This window comes from Bactrocera tryoni, chromosome 4, assembly GCF_016617805.1.
Source record: "Bactrocera tryoni isolate S06 chromosome 4, CSIRO_BtryS06_freeze2, whole genome shotgun sequence".
In the NCBI taxonomy this organism is placed as follows: Eukaryota; Metazoa; Arthropoda; class Insecta; order Diptera; family Tephritidae; genus Bactrocera; species Bactrocera tryoni.
This window is the reverse complement of record NC_052502.1, coordinates 13,796,403-13,819,989: the sequence shown is the minus strand read 5'-3', so window position 1 is coordinate 13,819,989 and position 23,587 is coordinate 13,796,403. Positions and strand designations below refer to the sequence as shown.

At 29.5% G+C, this 23,587-nt stretch overlaps 5 protein-coding genes across 7 annotated transcripts in view; 1 reads left to right on the top strand and 4 right to left on the bottom strand.

The window, feature by feature from the left end:
- The first annotated feature begins 7,028 nt into the window (after positions 1 to 7,028).
- On the top strand, positions 7,029 to 11,792 carry LOC120775270 (odorant receptor 13a-like). The gene is given in 7 exon segments (XM_040105365.1): positions 7,029 to 7,488; positions 7,570 to 8,043; positions 8,117 to 8,216; positions 8,413 to 8,520; positions 11,396 to 11,408; positions 11,411 to 11,610; positions 11,700 to 11,792. Coding segments are annotated over 7 exon segments (1,323 nt in total). The 5' UTR covers positions 7,029 to 7,126; the 3' UTR covers positions 11,766 to 11,792.
- On the bottom strand, positions 10,917 to 13,572 carry LOC120775271 (UPF0415 protein C7orf25 homolog). Of its 2 annotated transcripts, none has more exons than XM_040105366.1 (6): positions 13,350 to 13,572; positions 13,052 to 13,241; positions 12,853 to 12,989; positions 12,509 to 12,791; positions 12,182 to 12,453; positions 10,917 to 12,118 (listed from the first exon to the last, which is right to left on the bottom strand). In XM_040105366.1, exons 1-6 carry the CDS (start codon positions 13,506 to 13,508, stop codon positions 12,038 to 12,040), a joined length of 1,122 nt encoding a protein of 373 aa, XP_039961300.1. In that variant the 5' UTR covers positions 13,509 to 13,572; the 3' UTR covers positions 10,917 to 12,037. The 2 variants fall into 2 exon arrangements, with proteins under 2 accessions (XP_039961300.1, XP_039961302.1); XM_040105368.1 differs by having other exon boundaries at positions 12,027 to 12,118; positions 12,182 to 12,378.
- Positions 13,573 to 13,893: 321 nt separating this feature from the next.
- LOC120775417 (probable arginine--tRNA ligase, cytoplasmic) lies at positions 13,894 to 16,528 on the bottom strand. Its single transcript, XM_040105595.1, has 5 exons — positions 16,386 to 16,528; positions 16,182 to 16,322; positions 15,738 to 16,120; positions 15,353 to 15,682; positions 13,894 to 15,158 (listed from the first exon to the last, which is right to left on the bottom strand). Exons 1-5 carry the CDS (start codon positions 16,425 to 16,427, stop codon positions 14,006 to 14,008), a joined length of 2,049 nt encoding a protein of 682 aa, XP_039961529.1. The 5' UTR covers positions 16,428 to 16,528; the 3' UTR covers positions 13,894 to 14,005.
- A 342-nt stretch (positions 16,529 to 16,870) lies between these two features.
- LOC120774752 lies at positions 16,871 to 17,672 on the bottom strand. The gene is made up of 2 exons (XM_040104510.1): positions 17,466 to 17,672; positions 16,871 to 17,392 (listed from the first exon to the last, which is right to left on the bottom strand). The coding sequence occupies exons 1-2, from the start codon at positions 17,500 to 17,502 to the stop codon at positions 16,962 to 16,964; spliced, it is 468 nt and encodes a 155-aa protein (XP_039960444.1). The 5' UTR covers positions 17,503 to 17,672; the 3' UTR covers positions 16,871 to 16,961.
- A 3,159-nt stretch (positions 17,673 to 20,831) lies between these two features.
- The window catches only part of LOC120776160 (nuclear factor of activated T-cells 5), an 88,281-nt gene continuing 85,525 nt past the window's right edge, over positions 20,832 to 23,587 (bottom strand). For both annotated transcript variants that reach the window (XM_040106756.1, XM_040106755.1), the window contains 2 exons: positions 23,318 to 23,562; positions 20,832 to 22,143 (listed from right to left, as the gene is read on the bottom strand). In XM_040106756.1, coding sequence (XP_039962690.1) covers positions 22,139 to 22,143; positions 23,318 to 23,562 — 250 coding nt within the window. In that variant the 3' untranslated portion in view covers positions 20,832 to 22,138. The remainder of the gene's footprint in view (positions 22,144 to 23,317; positions 23,563 to 23,587) is intronic.

Here is a 23,587-nt window from a genome sequence, read left to right as displayed (position 1 = left end):
AACGGATCGGGTTTAGTTTCTGATATAATTAGCTTAGGAAAGATAACGCAAGTTTTTAAAAAGGTTTTTATATTCTAAAAATTGAGTCTTTGAGCACTCATAAAGTCTATGGCAATATTTACCGGAAGCGAAGTTACAGCCACTCAAAAATTACTAAATTTGAAAATTTAAGGAGGGAATTTTTTACATGAAATAAGAACAACTGAGATGGTGGGAATCAAAAACAAAATTATAAGAAAAATTGGAACACCCTAATTTATATTGAAACGTGTAATTTTTCTAAAATATATATTGAAATTTCCTCAAACGCTGAAAAAGTCTACAAAGTTTCGCCTCTCGCTCTCTAATTATTCAGAAAACCGTTAAAAAAGTTTCCAAGGCAACAAGTATTATAAAAAAAATATTTTTGAAAGACGCTTACGATCCAAAATTGTCCCTTGAATATTTTCTAACATTTTCTGTTAATAAAACCTGAAAGCAACCTTTCCTGAAAATACCTAATACCGTTTCACCTACTCTTACAAGGGAATAAGGAGTCAATAGACCTCAGATCACGGTGCAATCCTCATCTATTTATCTTATAACGGGATATTTAGATATGAACTTTGAGCACCCTTTTCGATTTTTAGTCCGTCATTGGGTCCAGTCTAAGAAATATCTTTGCATAATTCTGTAGAAAGTATTATTTTCGAATATTTCTCGATGGTTTCGCGGGCAATATAGTGCTATATCTTACTGAAACTAAAATAAATGATAGCCTTAAACCATATTCTTAATAATCTTCCGATTACTTGCTAATTTGAATTAATTTTTCGTAATTTAATTTTTTGAGAGAAATTCTCACAAACCTCCATTAATATTGTTATTGCCGAAAATGCTGAGCGAAAAATGTGAATCGAATTGCAAACAGCTGTTCGAAAGTACTCCGTAGAATTTAACTGAGAGAGCACAATTCTTGAGCATAAATAAATTCGACATTCTTTCTTCCTTTTAAATTGTTTTCATGAAGTATTCTCTTCTTATACAGGCTTATCACAGTCTCGAACGAAAAATCATCTATATACTTATTCTCAATTCTAATTTTTACGGCATAAAAATAGCGTTTTCGTTAATATTCTCAAAAATAAGCAATTTCCTCTTACTGTTTTTAAGTCTAACGGTGTAAATTAGTATCGAAAAAATTTAAAGAAATCAAACTCCGCGCTCGAAAAATGATAGAAAAAAAACCAAAGCTTTCACACCAAAATTTATTTACATATTTTTTCAATTATTTCAATCTCACGCTCACGCTCCGTGCGGAAGTTCAAGCACCCCCTTTTTCTCAACTTTTATATTACTGCATACAAACTTACATGGGATTTTTATTCGAAATTACTCGGTCGCAACTCCAGCCTCTGACTGATTAGTTTAATTGCTGTATATTATATGATATCCCAAGCTTTGACTCGTTTCTTATATATTTATGTATGTATGTATTTTTGTTTTGTTTTACCATAAGATATAAACTTAATTTAAAGTTCATTGCCAAGTAATTTATGTACATGCAAACTCGTTCATTTGCATGTACATTTGTTTGTATGCATTTTTGTTAAATTGTAAGATAATTATTATTTTTAACGTCGCTTTCTTCATTTTTGTCCCATATCCTATTTTATGTATGTATGTAAATTTTTAAATGTGTAGCAAGTAGTAAATCTGTTAAAATATGTAAAATTTTATTATATGGAAAAAATGGCAAACTTATTGACCAAATAAATAAATATGTAAATCAAAATTGTAAAATATATTAAATTTAATGAAAAATATAAAAATAATTGTTTTTGTTTAATTTGTGGTATTTTCGATTAGAAACGTTATTAACTTTTTTATATAATATTTTTATATAAACATGTATTTAGTTTATTTTTATTAGACATTTTTTTTTATTTTTTTATTTATTATTTTTTTTTCTATTTTTCGGTTATTGTTTTTTCTTAATATTATTATTTTAACATTTATTTTGTTTTTTATTTAATTTCTATTAGAAAATATTAATATTTTTTTTGTTTTTATTTTTTTACGCTATTTTGTAATTTGTAACATTTAATTATAACATTTAATTCATTTTAATTTTTTTTTTAATTGTATTTTTTTATTATTTTCTGATAAAATTGTTTTTGTTTAATTTCTAATATTTTCCTTTAAAAAAATTTAGTAAAATTGTTTTTTATAGTAATTATATTTTTATTTCAACATTTATATTTGTAAATAACGGTTGTTTGTAAGTCCTAAAACTAAAAAGAGTCAGATATAGGGTTATATATACCAAAGTGATCAGGGGCGACGAGTAGAGTCGAAATCGGATGTCTGTCTGTCCGTCCGTCCGTCTGTCCGTCCGTCCGTGCAAGCTGTAACTTTAGTAAAAATTGAGATATCTTGATGAAACTTGGTACACGTATTTCTTGGCTCCATAAGAAGGTTAAGTTCGAAGATGGGCAAAATCGGACCACTGCCACGCCCACAAAATGGTGGAAACCGAAAACCTATAAAGTGTCATAACTAAGCCATAAATAAAGATATTAAAGTGAAATTTGGCACAAAGGATCGCATTAGGAAGGGGCATGTTTGGACGTAATTCTTTTTGGAAAAGTGGGCGTGGCCCCGCCCCCTACTAAGTTTTTTATACATATCTCGGAAACTACTATAGTTATGTCAACCAAACTCTACATAGTCGTTTCCTTCAGGCAATATTTTCTTAACATCCTGATAACATGTACGAAATATGGGTGAAATCGGTTCGCAACCACGCCTTCTTCCAATATAACGCTATTTTGAATTCCATCTGATGCCTTTTCTGTATAATACGAGTATAAACATTAGGAACTAATGATGGTAGCGGAATAAAACTTTAAAAATAGTATTTAATTGTTTTTTTTTTTATTTTATATTAGAAAATTTTTTTTTTTATTTTATATTAGAAAAATTTTTAATTTTATTTTTCTTTCGACTTTTTTTTATTTTTTAATATTTTTATTTGAAGTTTTTTTTGGATGGATGTTTTTAATTATTTTATGGTAAACCAGTTTTTGCTTAATTTCTAATCTTTTCTTTTAGACAAATTTAGTAATTTTTTTTAATATTAATTATATTTTTATATAAACATTTATTTTTTTTATTTGCTTTCTATAAAAAAAGGTTTTTATTCTATTTTTCTTTCCACTTTTTTTAGTTTTTAATATTTTATTTTGATTGTATGTTTTTATTATTTTATGGTAAACTTGTTTTTATTTTATTTCTGATATTTTATATTAGAAAAGTTGTATATTTTTTATTAATTATTTTTTCAATATTTTTATTTAAGAATTAAATTTTTTTGTATTTTTTCTATTAGAAGAATGTCATAATTTTATTTTTTTTCGATTATTTTTCAATATTTTAATTTTAACATTTTTTTTTAACTCTTTATATAGTTTATATATTTTTTTGAGTTTTTTTATATAAGAGTTTTATTAAGTATTTCATGGCCGATTTTAAGTGCAAAATATATTTTTATTTATATATTAATTTTTTTTAATCTTATAATAATATTTCTTTTTATTTTTTTTTCTCACATTTTTTTATTGGTTTCATTTTTTTGTTATTTTTTTAATTAAGTTTTTTGTTAAATATACCATTATTAATTTATTAATTGTTAAATATTTAATTTTCTAAAATTTTTATTTTAATAATTTTATGTGATGGTTTCTTGTTTTTTTTATTTATTATTGATTTTTTGTTAAATATTCTAATGATTTTTATTTCTTAAGAGATTTTTAAATATATAATGTATTTTTCTATAGTAAATTTATTATTTTTGATTTTTGGTCCATGAGACTGGATTATTTTTTATTAGTTTAAAATATTTTATTATTCTTTGTTATGGTAAAATTAATATTTTTTTTAACATTTCAATCTTTATGCCCTTTAGATAAATTAAAAAAATATATCCTCGGATTTTGATAGAGGGACATATTTTTGTATCTTTATTTTATTTTATGAAAACTATGTATTTTGAGTTTATGTATTTTATAATGTGACTTTATTAATTTGTTTTAAAAATGCATATTATTTATTTTTAAATTCTTTAAAACAAAAAATTTAGTTAATTTATTTAATTTTTATTTTTTTAAAATAATTTTTTTATTAAATAAATATTTTTAAAAATAATTGTTTTAATTAAATAATTAAATTAATTAAAAAAATTTTAAATTTAATTTAAAATAAAAAATATTTTTTAATTTAAAATTAATTAAGTAAATTATATGCTCTTCCGATCTTGAAATTTAATTAAATAAATTCATTTTTTTAAGTTATAATTTATTATTTCTCTATATTTTCTAAACGCAATGCTAAGTATTAGTGAAAAAAATATATTAAAAATTGTGAGATTCTTATGCTTATAGGTGTATTAGTATGTTAGTAAGAAAATGATATTAAAAATTAAATATTTAAATATACTAAGAAATGGTTTTTACCGAGTTGTTAAATGTATTTCGAATTTAATGATTTTTTGATTTCCTATGAACTATGAAAAATATTTATGTAAATTCACAAAAAAAAATAATATTACAAAAACAAAAAACAAAAACAAATAAAAATGCAAACAAGGTTTATGTAGATGTTTACTAGAACGTTTAAGTATTCCGATCTAAAGAAGCCGTTGGTGCTAACACAGAAGCGAGCTAGCACCTTAGTGGAGAATAGTAGGTAAATATATACATATACTTATATATATGTATATATAAATATATAGTATAGTACATAATATACGAGTATATAAATACTTATGTTATAATTTAATTAAAGCAACTATGATGATAATAAATACATATGCACATGCATATATATATAGTATGGTATATGATATATATAGGTGAATATCTAGAGTGATGAAACTGTGTTTGTAATATTTCTTTTCAATACAACTGATTTGGCAACATTGTACGCAAAGTACATGGAAATAAGGTTTACTTAGCGTAGTTTTTTTCTTCCCCTTTTAATAAAATGATTAAGTATTAAATTATTACAAAAAAAGAGAGAAATAAATGCAAAAAAACAGAACAGACAAAAGCCACAACAAAAAAGAAAAGAACACAAAAAAAACTCGAGCAAAGTGTGTAAACTTACGCAAAGCAACATGTAAATGTCACTTAATTTAATGAATACGATTAAATTAAATGAAGAAACAATAAACGTGATCATAAGCATAGAATAAATTAAACTTAAATACAAAAATCAATAAATGCAAGAATTGTTTTATTTGGCATTTTTACCTTGAGATCAAATTTGACCCGGACTGACGAAAACTCGAAACGAATTCTTATATTCGTGTGAAGTTTTATTTCGAGAAGTCAATTAGTGAGTATTTGATAGCTGTTTATTGACGAGGTGAAAGATTTGTCTGGCGATTTTTATAGTATATTGGGTCAATGGACTCTCACTTTCAAAATCAGAAAAAGAGGGCACAGGGAACCAAATCTGGCGATTACGATGGCTCGTTTCGTGTTTTTCAAATTGGCGAAAGCTTTTGAGCTGTCACTATGTCGTATAAGTGTAAGGCTTTGAGCTTTAGCGCATAATAACGGAAAGTTTAAAAAACGGATGAAAGTCCCTTAAGTTCTTAAAGTTCAGGTCAAATACATACATACATACAGATATATTAAAAGGTCAAGTATTTGTCTAACCTAAACTCAATTGCATACTGAAACAACCAACAATAAGGGCAAAAGCTTTAAAGTCACAACAAAGTTGAAAAGAAAATTGTAGAATAGAATCTGGAAAGAGTTTTCAAATAATATTAAGACCAAAATATTTTTCTAACAAACATTTTTTAATTTGTGGTTCAAATTGAATCTGAAAAGGTTGTAACTCTATCTTAAGGGGTTTCCTCATGTAAAAACAGCCCTTTTCAACAATTTTTTCTCATATAAAAACTGAAATATTTTATTATAATTTTTTATGTTAATATTGGAACATGTAACAACTCCTCTAAAACATTATTATATCAATATAAAATAAAGAGCTACATATGTACATACATACATTTATCCGATTGCGCCTTAAAAAGGTGGCAACCCTACTCAAACCATTTTCAATTCTAGACTTTCTAAAAAATGCTATATATTTTTAATTTAAAAAAAATTTCTAATTTTATTGTTTTTCTAATAGGTGGCAACCTTCTTCAAAAATATTTTCATTTTACTTTGTCTGAAATATTTTTTATTGATTTTTTATAGGTGGCAACTTTCTTAATTTTTTTTTTCAACTTTAAGCTACCTAAATATTTTCAATTTGATAGCGTATTACAGTTTTTCTTATTCCATGTACATATGGTAATTTAAAACAGGTGGCAACTCTCTTATACGACTTTTTTCGAATATTTTATATATATTTGAAGCATATTAAAGTTGAAAAAAATGAAGAAAGTTGCCACCTTTACAAAAAAATTAATAAAATAAAAAAAAAATCTAAAAAACTTAAGTTATCTAAAATATTTTCAATTTGATAGCGTATTACATTTTTCTTCTTTCATATACACTTAGTGAATTAAAACAGGTGCAACTCTCTTATTGAATTTTTTTTTTTCGAATATTATAAAAATATTTAAAATATATTAATTTTTTTAAATAACAATATATTTTTTTTTTTATCTTTGGAACCACATATTTGTCCTTCTGTTCATATTTTTCAAAGCCTTTCAAACAGCAGTATAAAAAGTAGACCGTTAAATTATTAACTTCTCCACGCCCATAAGGGGCAATCAGTATTTATTTACTGTGGGTACTGAACAAAATTATTGGCAGTTTAAAAATTCAGCTAACATTTAAATTGCACATCACCCAAATGAATGGCCACACAAAATCGAATAATTAAAAATGCCGTTTGTGCGGCCGTCTCACATGATTGACAGTTAAAAGAGAAATGCTGAGTCCTTTACACGCCCACAGCAATTTAATTGCCGAAAAGGCAGCCGCCCCATCCCTATAAATACCAGGAAATGCCGATTGATTGCCAGTTTTTAGTGTTTATTTGCCCGTTAGACGTCATAAAAAAAGGATCTCCGACTAAAAATTTAAGAGTCCTTAACAAAAATTCAATATTCTTTAAGATGTTATTCAATCCGAAACCGTCTAAGGATCCAAAAACCTTCAGATTTCCCTTACAATGCATCTGGCTAAAACTGAACGGATCGTGGCCGCTGAAACCCAAAGTGACTGGTGAGTTTGAGAAATACTTTCGCTGGCTGTACAGCACTTGGGCCTGGTATGTGGTGGCCATGGTTGGCATAACCATCGGTTTTCAGAGTGCATTTCTGCTCAAATCCTTCGGCAATATAATGGTCACCACGGAGAATGGTTGCACCACATTTATGGGTGTGTTGAACTTTGTACGCTTGCTGCATTTGCGACTGCATCAACGGGACTTTCAACATTTGTTAGCACAGTTCGTTAAGGACATCTGGATTACGAGGTACATATGTGAGGAGTACAAAATCAAATTAAGGAGTTAAGTGTAAGAAATTATTATTTTTAATGCACTTTTTCAACACAGCTCTTCACACCCCACCGTTGAGCGCGCTTGTGCCCGCAATATGCGTGTCTTTCAAGTGATCTCGGTGCTCCAGTCCAGCCTCATTACCATGTACTGCATTTTGCCCTTGGTGGAACTTTACATGCTAACGGTTAATATGGAACCCGATGCCTTGGATACCGTACCGAAGCCATTTCCTTACAAAATGTTATTCCCTTACGACGCAAATCATGGCTGGCGTTATGCGCTCACCTATTTATTCACCGCTTGGGCCGGTGTTTGTGTGGTGACAACACTCTTTGCGGAGGATTCGCTATTTGGCTTCTTTGTTTCTTACACTTGTGGCCAGTTTCGCATTCTACACACGCAAATTGATAATATTATACCCGATTCGTATGCAGCGACGCGAGCTGGGCGTGGCACAGAGGCGGTCTTCCAACGGGAATGCATTCGGCGTCTGGATAAAATTGCCAACAAGCATTGCGTATTATTTAAGTGAGCAAAGGCAGGCGGAAAACTGGAAAAGTTAGATTGAGCGTTTTATTTTTTTGTTGTATACCATTTTCAGTTTCGTCAGTCGCATGGAGAAGTTCTTCAGTCCAATTTTATTGGTGAATTTCTTGATTTCATCGGTTCTAATTTGCATGGTGGGCTTTCAATTGGTGACGGTGAGTACAGCACTGATTGGAGTAAATACATTTTTAAAATGAAATAAAATTAAATTTTATATTAAAAAAAAATATTTAAAAAAAATATTATTTAATTTATTTAAAATTTAAAATTTAATATATCTGAGATTTTCCTTTGCCTTTCATCTATCAAATTTATATATTCTTATAATTATTTAATATAATTTTTTTTCAGGGTCAAAACATGTTCATTGGTGATTATGTAAAGTTTTTGGTTTACATTCTCTCATCGCTCTCTCAATTATTTGTGCTTTGCTGGAATGGTGACAATATAATTCAAAACGTTTGTATAGAACACATATGTATGTAAATATGTACAATATTTCGCACTAAAAGTTCTCCAAAGAATTTTATTAAAATATGTACATATGTACATATGTACATATATGTATGTATATGTAAATATAATTATTTAAATTAATATCTTTTTGTTAAAGAGTTTAGCTTTTTAGAAATTTGTTAAAGTTGGCAACGCCTTTAAAATTTTTACCGAAACATATGTAAGTCTAAAAAAATTTTTAAGGCATATGTGCAGTGAAATATTTTTCAAAATATTTTTGTACATTATTAGCAGATGGCAACCATACAAAATAGTATTGTTTAAATATTTCATTTGTTACCTACATATATTATATTTTTTTAAAATTCCAAAAAAATTTTCTCTTTCAAAAATACTAACTTTTGACAAATTTGATAAGGTTGGCAACTCTATCAAAATGTTTACCGAAACACAAATCTAAGAAAATGTTAACGTATGTGTAGTACAATATTTTTCAAAATATTTTTTCATAAAAAAAATTTGTTTATTATTAGTAGTTGCCAACCCTACAAAATAGTATATTTACAATAAAAATTGTTTAAAAATCTTTCATTTGATACCAACATATATTATATTTTTAGAAATTTTCAAAAAATGTTCTATTTCAAAGAAACTAACTTTTGTCAAATTTGATAAGATTGGCAACTCTATCAAAATGTTTACCGAAACACAAGTTTAAGAAAATGTTAACGTATGTGTGGTACAATATTTTTCAAAATATTTTTTCAAAAAAAAAATTTGTTTATTATTAGTAGTTGCCAACCCTACAAAATAGTATATTTACAATAAAAATTGTTTAAAAATCTTTCATTTGATACCAACATATATTATATTTTTAGAAATTTTCAAAAAATGTTCTATTTCAAAGAAACTAACTTTTGTCAAATTGGATAAGGTTGGCAACTACATAAAAAAATTTACAGAAACATAAGTCTAAGAAAATTTTTTAAAGCGTATGTGTAGGGCATATATTTCTAAATATTTTTTCCAAAAAAGTATATACATACATACATATACATATGTATTTTTGTATATTAGCAGTTGGCAACCCTGCAAAATAGTATATTTAAAATATAAATTGTTTAAATATCTGCCATTTGATACCTATATTCTATTTGATTTAATTTTCAAAATAGTGCAATTTTAAGTTTTTCTATTGAAATTTGAATTAATTTTTTTTGGTAAGGGTGGCAACCCTATTAATTTTTTTGCAACAACTCAAATCTCTGTAATTATTTTAAGTACATATGTAATAAATATTTTTTCGCAAATTCTTTTTAATGTTTAACAGATGGCAACATCACTAAATAATATTTTTATAAACAAGATTGGTTAACTATAAATGCTGTTTGTTTCATGCCAATGTGTATTATAATTTTTTAAAATTTCAATTAATTAGCAATTTTTTAATTGATATTTTATTTTCTAAAACATATTTGGTTTTAATGTGAGTGGCAACTCCATTTACATTTTTACTTAAAGTCAAGCTTTCGAAAACTTTTAAAGAGTGTGCCGATTAATTTTTTTTAATTTTTTTTTAAGAATTTTTTTAATACATTTTTAGCAGATGGCAACCCCATAAGAGTATTTTTTTTTGATAAATTTTAGTTAAAACCCTTTTATTTGATATACATACATATATGTATACATATATATTATAATTTTAATTTTTAATTGGCAATTTGTCTACTGGAATTGCTCTCTCCAGCTTCAAAATCTTCCAATTTTTAAATTGTTATTGTCTTTCTTGTTTATATTTTCTTTGTTCAAATTTTTATATTGCTTTTGTCTTTCTTATTTATGTATTATATTTCTTTTAAAATTTTCATTGACTAACTATAAGCCTACGTTCTATATAAAATTTACGTGGCAACCCTTATTTTAATTTTAATTGCATATCCTTTTAAAAATATTCAATATTTTTAACACCACTATTTTTATATAAATATGTATGTATATGTTCTTTAAAAAAAGTAGATGGCAACCCTTTATTTAATTATTTAACAATTTTTAAGACAAAAATTCAAATTTGCGAAAAAACGAATTTTGACAGTATTTCATATTTTATATTTTTATGTGGCAACCTTGTTTAGAACTTATTTTATTTGTATTACCTTTGAAACATATTTTTTACAAAAAAAAAATTGTCATGTTTTTATTTTAACTTTAAAATAACACTTTTTTTAATTTTAAAAGATTTTTTTTGAAATTTAAAGTTTATTTAATATGCAGTGAATATTATTTTAGAAAATTACAAATTTTTTTAAATTTTTTCAATGCCTGATTAAAATTTATAAAAATATTTTATATTTTAACAATTTTTTTTTTTATTTTAACAAAGCTATTTTAAATAAATTGTATTCTATATTTCGTTAAAGAAAACAAAATTGTTAAAGGTTAAAGAAATTAAAATTTGTTCCTTCTAACAATGCCCACCCCTAATCCAGCAGCACAATAAATTTAACGCAGATTGTCAATTCACAAATTCCACTAGGCGCGCAGAATCGCGCAGAAAGTTACTGCAACATATGTTTCTGGCAACATTGTGTCCCGCAACATTTATGTTGCCAGCAATATTGTTTCGCAACATATGCTGCTGGCAACATTGTCACGCAACATTTATGTTGCTGGCAACATTATCCCGCAACATGTATGTTGCTGGCAACATCTAATTATGTACATGTTGCAGAGCAGAATAAATAGAGAACGATGCACGATTCTCGTAAATAAACAAAAAAAATGACAATTTTTAATAAAATTTACGATTTATTAGCGTTCATAATTTTAAATAAATATATATTTATAACAATTATACTAATTTCTATTCGAATCACTGCAGTCGCTTGAGATGGCCACCATTTGTATGCCTGCAACTGGGAGAGTAGTGTCAAAGTAGCTGCCGATGAAGAAAAAAAGGAATCCTTTCCAGTACTTTCTTATTCCACCAGTGCCGCCTTTCGCAAAAACTTGCAATTCATGATTATGCGCAGTCAACGACAGACATGCATAACGGCGATGAAGTTCTCAATATTGTCGCTGAACAGCTTCTCCGGCGTACGTATACACATTAGTTATAATACATTATTAACAATATGTTTAACTAAATTGTACATTATATAACTACATATCATTTATGATTTCAGTTAATCAGTTCGTCGATGAGCTATTTCGCACTTTTGCAAAGTTTCTATGAGAACGAAGAAAACTAGCAGTGGCAGTGGCTTCGTCTGCAGCAAGCATATGCGCTTTGGAACACTTTTGTTGTACAACTTGGCTGTGCGTTGTATGTATGCTTACACCTACATAACATATTGAAATTCACTTTATACAATTTTTTGTCACATTAGTTTAACAAAAATACATTAGCTAAATTTACGCAATAAAAATGGTTTAGAAATATGCAATTAAATATTTTTTCGTGTTTTCGTTAACTATATCCGAGCATTAATCAACAACCAAGTTATATTGCCGAAATAGGGAATCATTGCATGGGTGTGGCAGATGACTCCTTAGCTTCTGTTAAAGCTCTAGCTTGGTGTGTAAATACTGGCACATTGATGCCCTGAGAAATAAAAACAATTTGTTAACTTTATAAGAGAAAACAAATATTTTTTGTGAAACACACCTGCATTTTCGCTGAGCGTACGAATGCTTTATTTGAGGTCACAGTCACCGCTTTCATTTGCATGCCGAAGGCGAAAATCTTCAAGCTCCTCTGATTTATTTTGCCGCTAAATTTAATCACAGCTAATTCATCAGGCACCGCAGTCACATCGGGCAAAATTTCCACAATTTGCATTAACTCCGCCGCACGCTTGTGCTCTTGCGGACCCGCCAACAAAGAGATAATCTCTTCGAATGATTTGTACGCTGTTTCACAACATATGAGACGCTTACCTTAAAATGAACAAAAAATCTATTAAAATTCAAATTATTATAGCTTCTATTCTACCTTTAAATAGATTATCCAAGACAGGTTTTAATGGTGTCTGCCGCTCCTTTTCTGCCTGCTCGGTAAGTATGCCCTCACGGAATTGCCAATTACAGCTGCCATTGCACACGTTGCTTATATACGCCAATAATGTAGTTATATCTATATTTAATGTGCTCACACTAGAAATATCCGCACTCTCATTTATTTCCGAGGGTTCCGCAATTGATGCAATTTCAACGCCGATTTCTTGCAGTTCTACAAGTAGCGTGTTATCAATGGTTTGGCTGAAATAGAAAACCACCTAAGCGATGTGTTTGATCAACGGCATATAAAAGGAAAAGTATAAAATCATGTACACATACTTTTGGTGGCTTGAACATGCATAAGTGTTGGGCGCTGGCATCTACAAACTCCTCTGCTTGGTCCAGTATGCTACGCGCTCCATAACTGGCCTCACCTTTTGCTGCATCAGCCAAAGATTTGGAATTACGTGCAATAGCTATACGGATTTATCGAATAACTCAAAAATACATTTGGATTATATTTATACTTTCGACGCACCTTTTATCCACTTCAAACCATTCTCACAAACAATATCTACACGTAGTGGATTACTGCGCGCTTCCACTGGAAATCCACAATCGAGATGTACTACATCCTGCTGTAACTTCAATATTTGCACAAGGAAGTCGTAGTGTGTAAGGTTGCTACACTGAACATGATTTATCTTTAGCTTTTCGTTTTTAATAACCTGCAAACGTTTAAAAGCTCAATAGTATATTTGCGTATTTGCTAAACATTTTTGTGATCTTCAATTCATATTATTTTACTGCAAACCATGAATGATCCATATGTTTACCTTCTGCAGAAACTTCACTTCTTGACTGATTTTTCGTTGAATTTTATCAACACCATTTATTTGTCTGTATGCCTCTAATTGTGAGATCAACTCATAACCAAGCTCTATTTTCTCGTTGGCACGGTCAACAAGATCCTCGAAAGGTATTTCCTTATCCATATTGGAGTTAATTGATGCAAGTTTTAACTGGTGTAAAAATAAATACAATTTAAACAGCTGATGCGGTCACAACAACGTCAACATTGACAACTGAAGCAGAGAACGTAAATTATATACGGTCTATGGCTGAAGGAAAGCGACACTGTTGCCAAGCATACAATGAAAACTCGAAATAAATTAATATACAAAATATAATTTTAATAAAAAAAGAAAACATTAAAAAGTAGGCGAAATTATATAATATACCTTAAATTAAGTAATTTAGTTGAAGTTCAAACTTTAATTTTGAGGTTAGATTAGGTTTCGCACATTGATTTTACTGAAAATCGTTAACTTATAATAAAAACAATTGCTGGAATTGTTCAAAACATTAAAACAAGGACTATTCAGTATTGATTTAATTTTTTTTATTCATTTCGAATTATCAAACGCCTTGCTTTGTAAAAAATGTATACAGTAGTAGAACAGTACGCACATTAAAGTGAGTAATTAACATTTTAAATCTTGGAAACTGGCTTTAAGCCCAAAATATAGAAGCATTGTTTCAGTACCGCAGCGGTAGCCTCGCATAGCAAAATGCGGCCTCGATTGACCTTGACAATTTCGCCACTCTTATTTTTCTCAATGCAGTAGCAATTGTCGTAGAATTCGGAGAACACAGTACAAATTTCATAACAGTATTCACAAAGCGTGTGCAACAGTAGGTCTTTTGAAATCTTGACCAGCACATCGGGGAACTTTAATAGTGTCTTCGCCAATTTCCATTCCTTTTCATGTGCCAAATCAATAGCTGTGCCACTATCCAGTATTTTAGCAAGGTCGGAGAAGTCCTCGCCACAGTTACGTGAAATTGAGCATATGCGGGTAAATGCATATAGTAGATATACGGCCGTGTTGCCGCGATCCTCCAACATCTTGTCGAAGGAGAACACATATTCATTTGTACGATTGTGACTTAAATCGGCATACTTGATACAACCATAGGCTACAGATTCTTGTGCTGCTTTTAGTTCTTCTGGTGTAAGCACCTTATCACGCTCTTTTTCCAATAATTTATCTAGCGCACGTTTTAAACCTTCGTCCAAGAGATCAGACAGTTTCACTGTCTCACCGGAACGGGTCTTGAATTTTTTACCATCCTCTCCTAGCACTACGCCAAAGTTCACATGGTCAGCACGATGAATTTTCGGATTAAATATACCCGCGCGTTCAGCAGCACGATAAATATTTTGTAAATGTGTGCTCTGGCCAGAGTCTACAACATATATCAACCATTCAGCTTTTTGTTCTTCCAAACGATAACGAATTGCAGCCATATCCGATGTGTCATAAGTGAAACCACCATCAGACTTGACAATCGTTAAAGGTATGCCCGATGAGCTTTCGTCAGCCCACATAATTTTGCGACCATCGTCTTCCTCAAGTAGATTTTTCGATGCCAAATACTTGACAACTTCTACCATACGTGACTGATAGAAAGACTCGCCGATTGGTTTGAGTGTTACATCTAGGCGATCGTAAATTTTTTGGAACTCTTGACGTGAGACATCGCAAATTTGATTCCAGGCTTTTGTGGAATTTGCGTCACCACCTTGCAAAAGTACGACACAATTGTAGGCACGCTTCTTGAATGCTTCATCTTCGTCAAATCTGAAAAATGTAAACAAATGAAAATATAATAACTTATAATTAACATTAGTTAATTAACGGAAAGGGATTTGATTAAAAACAGGAACTACAAGAATTTTATAAATTGTTCGCCTACTCAAATAATAAAATTAAAAATACTTTGATTACCAAATAAAAATATAATATGTTTGTTATTATTGCTTTATTGATCTCACCTCTTTTTCGATTCCTTATAGAAGGCTTGTAAGTCACCAATAGGTGGACTTTCGTTTAAGAAATTGGGAAAGCGATCTTCCAAGTGCGCAATAAGCATACCAAATTGTGTTCCCCAGTCCCCCAGATGATTGACACGCAGAACATCGTGTCCCAGAAACTCGAGCAAACGACATATGGACTCACCTATAATTGTTGAACGCAAATGACCAACGTGCATTTGTTTTGCTATATTCGGTGAAGAAAAGTCAACGAGTATGCGTTGCTTCCGGCAAACCGGTGGGTTAACGCCTTTACGCAAAAGTGTATCAATAGCGCGCACTGCATAATCTCTGAAAAATATAATTTTTTAAATTTTTGACAGTTAAAATATAGTGCCTTGAGTACTTTTGGAGGAATACGTTGATGAAACCTGCACCAGCGACCTCGGTTTTAGCTACGAGTGGCGATTGTACAACATTCTTAACAATTTCATTAGCTATATCCCTAGGTGATTTATTTACGCCAGCAGCTTTTAATGTCTTCGCAAGTGACATTGCACTGTTGCATTGATAGTCACCAAACTTAGCAGCATTGGCATTCACCGGTGATATGATTGCTTGGGTACCGGCAAGCTCTGGGAATGCCAAAGCAATAGCATTTGTAAATAAATCCACAAGATGTTCAGTTATTGAAATCATTTCGTTTACTGCAACTGGTAATTCGGCAGGTTGATATTTTGTAGTCACTTCAGCAGCCACACCTAAGGTATTGTTTTCTGCCGCAATAGCCTAAATTATTGAGCAATATAATTTAGTAATGACACACTGTTATTATATGATGAAATATAACCTTATTCAAAATCGCTAACCGGTGCTTGAGTTTTGTGTTCTCGGTTTGCAACTTTGCGTACTCTTCATCCTCTTCAAATTCAAGTCCCTCGCCACGTTTTGTTTTTTCTATTTCTGTGCGCAAATGGGCTGTTAGACGCTCCTACATAGGTAGGTGAAAAGTTAAGTCTCCAGAATTTTATTCAATTTAATGTTCAACACAAACCATTTCGCTGAGCGCAGCTGTTTCATTTTCTATCGAAGACATTTTGTGTCCTTGTTAATTCAAATATTATTAACTCCTTCAACAATATTAAACACAAATTACTGGCACACGAAAAACTTTACTCAAATAGCCACATGGAGCAAAAACAAAATTGTCAATGGCATGAAATAACTCAAACCGCTATTTAAACAGCTGGTAATTCTCTCTCTCTCTTTGCTTCTCAACAGCTGTACTCATTCACAATTGCATATCAAGCTTTGAATTTGCGAAGCAAATAGCGTACCGAATCACATTCGCATTGTATTTTTCGGTACGCTTATCGGCGTTAAAAAAGTTGGCAAACATCAATTTTACACAATTAGTTCATTTGTTAGCATTATGTTTATTAAAAATTACCGTAAAGTTCTACAAATTTCGAGCTACATAGATGCAATTCCAATGAATTTTGTTTCAATTGAGATGTCTTATTTAAAATTTCATAAATATTTAAGATACATACAATATTTTATTAATTTTTATTGAAGTCAGCACTTTTGCCACCTTCGCTCACTTAAATAGCGATTATTTCCATTAGCATTAAGGATTTCGGATTGCACTTAACCCTCTCGTTCGAAAAGCTGTCAACAAAGCCTCTTGGTATATTCTGTCAAGCATATTATCACGATCATATTCCGGATTTCTGGACACTAATCGTCGTCTTTGAGCAAGAGGTGGGGAAATATTAGCGTTATTATCTGTATGACCATCATTTTCAACGTTCCTAATGCTATTACTACTGCTGGCGCTGGAGATAGGTCTGTGATCATTATTTCCCATTACATCCGGGAGCCGCAGTCCATGCTGCCGTATTGCAGCATCAATTCCAGGTAACTCAGAATGTGCCCGATTCGGCAGTGTCAATAGGTGTGTTCGACCAGCTTCTATCCGTCTATTAATGAAATTATCACATTCACACTCGAATATGGCATTTCGTTGCCATAAACGTAATTCTTCCGTATTCATTTGAACTGTAAATAAATACACATACATATGTATATGAAGTTTATTGAGTGGCCGTGTCTACTAGATATTGATATTTACAATTTGTTTCAGGTAGAGGTGCAAACAAAAAATCCATAATTTCCCTTAAAAGTAGCTTTTATATTTCATATATATAGTGCTATAACTTTACACACATAATCTAAGTACGTAATTTTATATTTTAAAGGAGTTTTAACAAATTAACTTCTGTATCTACTGCTGCTTTTTGTTTTTCTTTTCTTCTTCACTCACTTGACATTTATTATCGTCAATTTCCTTAGAGATGTGAAACGAATTATTTGCTATCATCGATTTACGACTTGAATATGCATTTTTAAATATATATGTAAATCTTTCTAGAAATTAAATTTTAAATTAATAAATCTATCTATATTTTTTATAAATTTATTTATTTAAATATATTTATTTATAAAAATTTAATTTATTTATAAAATATTACTAAGGATAAAATAATTCTATAGCAATAAAACCACTCTGTCTATCATAGCAGAGAAAAGGGACCCAAATAAAAAAATAATATGTGGTTTAGTTTATGATGGAATCAGTAGCAATTGTTTATTTAAAATATATTTTAATAAGAAATTGGAACTTCAATAATTCAATGTGTTAATTGACTTTTTCATCAAAATTGATTGTAATTGCTGTATTTACTTAAAAAGATTTAGGTACCACTGGAAGAATTAAAAGACAAATATTTCCATCACTTATTTATTTATCTGAAACCATCAATTTATGTATACAATAAACAATTATGCAATCATCTCCTTAACACAACTTACTACTTATCTCAGTGTATAATATGTATAAAGAAATACAAAAACACTACAAGCCAACGCTTGATGTCCAGTAAGGTCTGTGTGGCGCTTCAGATGGCCTTAATATTAAATTATGTAAGTTGATACAAATTTTATCTTTTTATCCTCAAGCTGCAAATAGGCGTTGAGACACTAGTCATATAGTGGGTAAAAACACCAAAAAATGTACATGTGTTCGTGTGTTTTTTCATAAAGTTTATTATTTCTTTATTTGTTTGTGTATATTTGAACTTTATTTTTTTTATTATATTAAAACATTCGCTGTATACATTGCAATTGTGAAATGTACTTGTTTGTAGTGTGTATGTATACGACAAAATAACGACTTTTGAACAAAGTTAAAGTTAGATAGCTTAAGATATAGAATATGTACAATCTCTTGTAATTAGGTAAAACGCAGTTAACTTCCATGCTTCACAACTAACAATTAATATACATTAATTAATATACGTGCATATGTATGTATATTACGGTGTGAGTTATTTCCCCCAGTTTATTGTTTTTTTTTTGCAAACGCCTCCTGAAGTTGAAGATTTTCCATAAAAATAGGGTTAATATGTTAACAAGCTCTTTATTTTCAATTTAAAACGTGTCTGAATCATCTTTCTTTTCCTAAGTATATGACATGGGATTTTTTGATATCTTATAATCAATACATATTCTAATTCAAAGTTTTTCGTTCTACAAAACAGTCTCATTTTTTTTGTATAAAAATATTGGTTTAAAAGTTTTACACAGTTAAAGTTATACATCGAACTTCATGAATATTGACACAAGTGATTTGTACGTTCGGTGTTGCTCATACGACATGGTGTACTATATCAATACTGTGCACCTGGTGGCTAACTTTAACTGTGTATAACTTTAAAAGGATGGTTTTCATGAAAAAATCATTTAGACCTTATTTATGGAGCTGGAAAAGATCAAACAAATATGTGGAAAAACGTAAATTGAAAAAAGCGCTTGTTAACGTTGAACCCTAATTTTCAACGCAAAATCTGAAATTTCAGGGAGTGTTAAAAAAATTTACTTGGGAAAAAGCGGACACCTTAATAATGTATATACGTGCATATACATATATTTGTATGTAACTTCAATATAATAATTATAAGTCAGCGTTGTTTATTCGTCTTTGTATTTTACTTTTCCTCTTCAATCATCTTAATTTAATGCATAATGAACATACAGGATTAAAGGCTATGTTTAATTTTTTGTTTTTGTAAACAAAAAATGGAAGAATTCTGTTGGTAGAACATATTACGTATTTATTATTAATTGTAAACTAAATTTAGTGATGATTTCATGTTAAAAAAATTAAGAAAAAAATTTAATTGAAAAAATTAAATTAAATTAGAAAAAGTTAATAACAAAATAAAATAAATAAATGCCATTAAAATATAAGTAATGTATTAAATGTTGCTTGAAATGTGAGTGGCAAAATATTCTTCAAAAGGAAATCTAACCGTATGTTTCTGTTAAGTTATGCTAAATTACTGTTGTTCAAATTTTAATTAACATTTATTAGAAATTATTTATTTAACAGTTACGTTTACAATAAACTACACAATTTTTACTCCAAATTTTAATTTAGATAAGTTTGCGTTTTTAAACACAGAACCATACACATATTCAGCACTGTATCACAATTAATAACCACATTAACAACTACGCATAATTTGCATTTCCATACAGTTGAATTTAATGTTTTTTTTTAATTTTAGACAAAAAAAAATAATAGCAATGCTTGCCATTTCGTAAACTTAAAGAAATAGGAAAGTAACAAAAATTAGTATTCATATTTTTATGGAGATTTTTGAATTTTTTCGTTTCAAATACAGTAATTTGTTGTTTTACACACAAACATGCCTACAACAAAAATAAATGTATGAGTAACTCTAACTCTCCTAATTCACGACAAATTTACAAAAACAAAATGTGTTATAACATAGAAACTGCTCAAAATACAATTTTGAAAATCTCCATGAGTGCCTTCCATATTATACTGTAATCTGTTTTTGCGAAACGCTTTAATCACTCAAAAACGCACATTAAAAAGTCCACTTATAATTTAAATGTAATCTTATATGTAATGCCTAAGCTATCAGTGTAACGCAAAAATAATTTTAATTAAAAAATAATCATATTAACGAACTATCAAAAAGTCTTTTTGCAATATTCTCTCAACTTTGTATAAATATTTTTTTTTAAGTTTCTATGCTTAAAAATTTTGCACCAAATTGTTTTGCTTTAGTGAACGTTTTTTTTTTTGTTTTTAGTAAGTTTTATATATATTTTAGTTTTAATTTTTTATTTTTTGTTTTTAATTATTTGTTTTTTATTTTAAACTTTTTATTTTTAATTAATATTTTTTAGTTTTATTTTAAATTTTATAATTTTTAGTTTTACTTTAATATTTTTTATGTATTAATTGTAAGTGCACATAAAACGCAGGTCACTGTAAACATTTAATCCATTCAATAATTTAAGTGCGCACACTAGCCAAACAGCATACAAATTAGTTATTCTACAAAATAGTTACTTATATATAGTAAACATGTATGCATTACTATTTTACTTCGAGCCCAATTGATTTAATGTTATATATAATTTATTTTGTATAACTAAAAGTTTCAACACACTCCTTTGCAACATTTTTAACCAACAATTTAGTGCAATTCAATAATTTAACGTTCACTTTTCCACTTATTGACCATATTTGTAATGCAAATTCGTTTGCTTGCAAATTATTGTGTATATTTATAAGACTTATTCAATTGTTATTTATATAAATATTATTTCTGGTGATTTTTTGTAATTTTTTTTTTGTATATGTTTGTGTATATAATTATTGTAATAAATGTATTAATCAGATACATAGTATAGACTTATACAAAAATACGTATTAGATACTATATTTCAAAGCTTGACATTAAAAACTCTATACTATAAGGTTTTATGTATAGTTTTAGTCTCGTGTATATTTTTTGTTGCAATACCGACGAGAGTAGTACAATTCAAATCATCAAGTTTGTTATTTTAAGTTTAACAATAATAATAACAGTAAGTGTTAGCTCAAATCTTCACTTGACCTATGGCAGTAATAAGTAATCTATTAATTATGCTGAGATAATTTTACTTATGTGTTTTTTCATTTATATATTTTTTTTGTATGCAGTTTTGTGCTTTAAGCACCAGAGACTTGTTTTAGATTTTGTAACAAATCGCAAATATTTCAGAATCAGAAATTAGTAGAAATTCTCAAAAATGTATGTAAATTTTTTAGAAAAAATTAATTACGTCAAAATTATACAACTAGAAACGCATGTGTCTAAAATATTTCATACAATTTCACATTACTTTTTCAATTCAGTTATCGTTATGCAAACATGATTATATAACAATTGCAATCGCAATGTAGTTAAGGAAAATCTTTAGTTCTCCGCTAATAACGTTTGACATCAAAACAACTTTTTTTTTTTGCTCCATTCAACATTTAAACACGACGAAAAGCTTAAATTTAAGCTTTCCATGGTTTCGCTGCCAACATAACAATGTAATGTTAACATTGACACAACATTTATTTGTGTGTATGTGTTTGTGTGTATGCATGTTGTATAAATTACTTGTATGATTTCTAATGTTGTCAATTTATAGTTTAAGTTTGTTGTTGTTGTTTTTGCAGCTGCCATAGCTGCCTCATAGCTCCACCCATCCACACCACATTTCTCGTGTGTCACAATTGACAAACTGTCAATGCTTCCGGGCAACTAGTAAACTGACGCTATAGCCATGAACCATTCTCTGCCTCCAATCAATGCCTCTGAATGCTATCAGCGGTGCACAAAAGTTGTACGCCACTCGTTCCTTCACTTGCCGAAATCAATTAACGCCATGTTTTTAGACTGCAAGTAAAATAGAAACAGAAAGATTTATGAGAAATTTATATATTTTAAAATAAATAGAAGTTCTAAGTTTATAATTGACAAACCAGTTTTTGCCTTTTGCACAGCTGGGTACTCGGTTAATAATAGGCTAGATTAACAATCAGCTATTACACTGGTTTGTGTTCTTCATTTTGCATTTTTTTTTTTCTATTGTTGAAAATTGCTCAGCTGATTGCAATTTTATCAAAGCACATAGGCAAATTTGCGGACTGGATTGGAATTTGCAGTGTGGACAACAACTCGTAGATTTGCATTCCAGTTTCAACTCGATTACGAATTAATGTAGTAAAGCAAGTCGCTATTAAAATAAAGCTACATTTTTTTCTTGAAGGGAAAAATAATGTAGAGATCCGTATATTACTAAACATTTTTTTTACAACTTTGGCTAAACTTATACTGGAATATGGCTCAGTTGTATGGAACCCTAGTTACCAAATCCATTCTGACAAGTTAAAGTCGGTAAAAACAAATTTTTACTCCTCGCCTTAGGGCATTTCCGATGGGATTCAAGGTTAAGTCTACCTTTATCATCAGTCCTTTAAAACGTGAGATAAGTTCGAAAAAATTTAAAACAAGAAAAAAATGTCAACTTCAATTGCACCAAAGCTGTAATACCGAAATAAAAAATATTCCCATATAAAAATTTGATTTTGATCGGTCAGTTTGTATGGCGGCTATATGCTATAGTATTCCGATCTCAACAATATCTTCTAAGATTATAGAATTTTCATTGAAAACTATCTGTGCAAAGTTTCGTAAAGATATCTTGTCAAGTAAAAGTGTTTTCCTTACAAGGATTGGCTTTTGATCGGTCCGATCTCAAATATTTTTCGAAGATGTACAGTTACGTTAGAAATATTTCGTGAAGATATCTTTGATCGATCAATTTGTTCGACAGCTATAGGCTATAGTAGACCGATATCGGCGGTTGCGACAATGAACAGCTTCTTGGAGAGAAAAAGGCTTGTGCAAATTTCAAACTGATTTCACAAAATCCGCTCGCAATGCTGATAATTTATAATTATACGTTACGGGATCTTCATAGTGTTTTTCTGGGTTTAACAAATCTCGTGGCAAACATAATACAGGGTGTTCAGGGTCTGCAAAAACAATCAAATAAAAATCCACTTACTTTGATCAAAAGTGCTTGGATTGATGTAGCTAAGCAAATCTTGATCCGACATGGTGGTCAACTCTTGCGGAAGAGGCACGGGTCCAACGGCAGCACCGGGCAGAATACCGGCAGCTGGAGCGGTAGTTTGTTGCGTAACAACAGCGCCATTTGTGGTCACTGCAGCTGCGGCTACGGACTTTTGCATTGAGTTTTCGGTGGCCAAAGCGACAATGAGAGATTCCTGCGGGGCAGCTGTGGGCGGACTGCAAGGAAATCGAATATTATTGA

What these genes read in the sequence shown, in the direction of transcription:
- LOC120775271 (XM_040105366.1), bottom strand. Translation starts at nt 13,508, where the DNA reads ATGGATAAGGAAATACCTTTCGAGGATCTTGTTGACCGTGCCAACGAG. An exon ending in TGGTTTGAAGTGGATAAAAG is followed by an intron (nt 12,990 to 13,051) that starts GTGCGTCGAAAG and finishes AAATCCGTATAG; the next exon opens with CTATTGCACGTAATTCCAAA. An exon ending in GCATGTTCAAGCCACCAAAA is followed by an intron (nt 12,792 to 12,852) that starts GTATGTGTACAT and finishes CACATCGCTTAG; the next exon opens with GTGGTTTTCTATTTCAGCCA.
- LOC120775417 (XM_040105595.1), bottom strand. Translation starts at nt 16,427, where the DNA reads ATGTCTTCGATAGAAAATGAAACAGCTGCGCTCAGCGAAATG. An exon ending in GGTTAGCGATTTTGAATAAG is followed by an intron (nt 16,121 to 16,181) that starts GTTATATTTCAT and finishes TCAATAATTTAG; the next exon opens with GCTATTGCGGCAGAAAACAA. An exon ending in ATCAACGTATTCCTCCAAAA is followed by an intron (nt 15,683 to 15,737) that starts GTACTCAAGGCA and finishes TATATTTTTCAG; the next exon opens with AGATTATGCAGTGCGCGCTA.
- LOC120774752 (XM_040104510.1), bottom strand. Translation starts at nt 17,502, where the DNA reads ATGGATTTTTTGTTTGCACCTCTACCTGAAACAAATT. An exon ending in ACCTCTACCTGAAACAAATT is followed by an intron (nt 17,393 to 17,465) that starts GTAAATATCAAT and finishes ATTTATTTACAG; the next exon opens with TTCAAATGAATACGGAAGAA.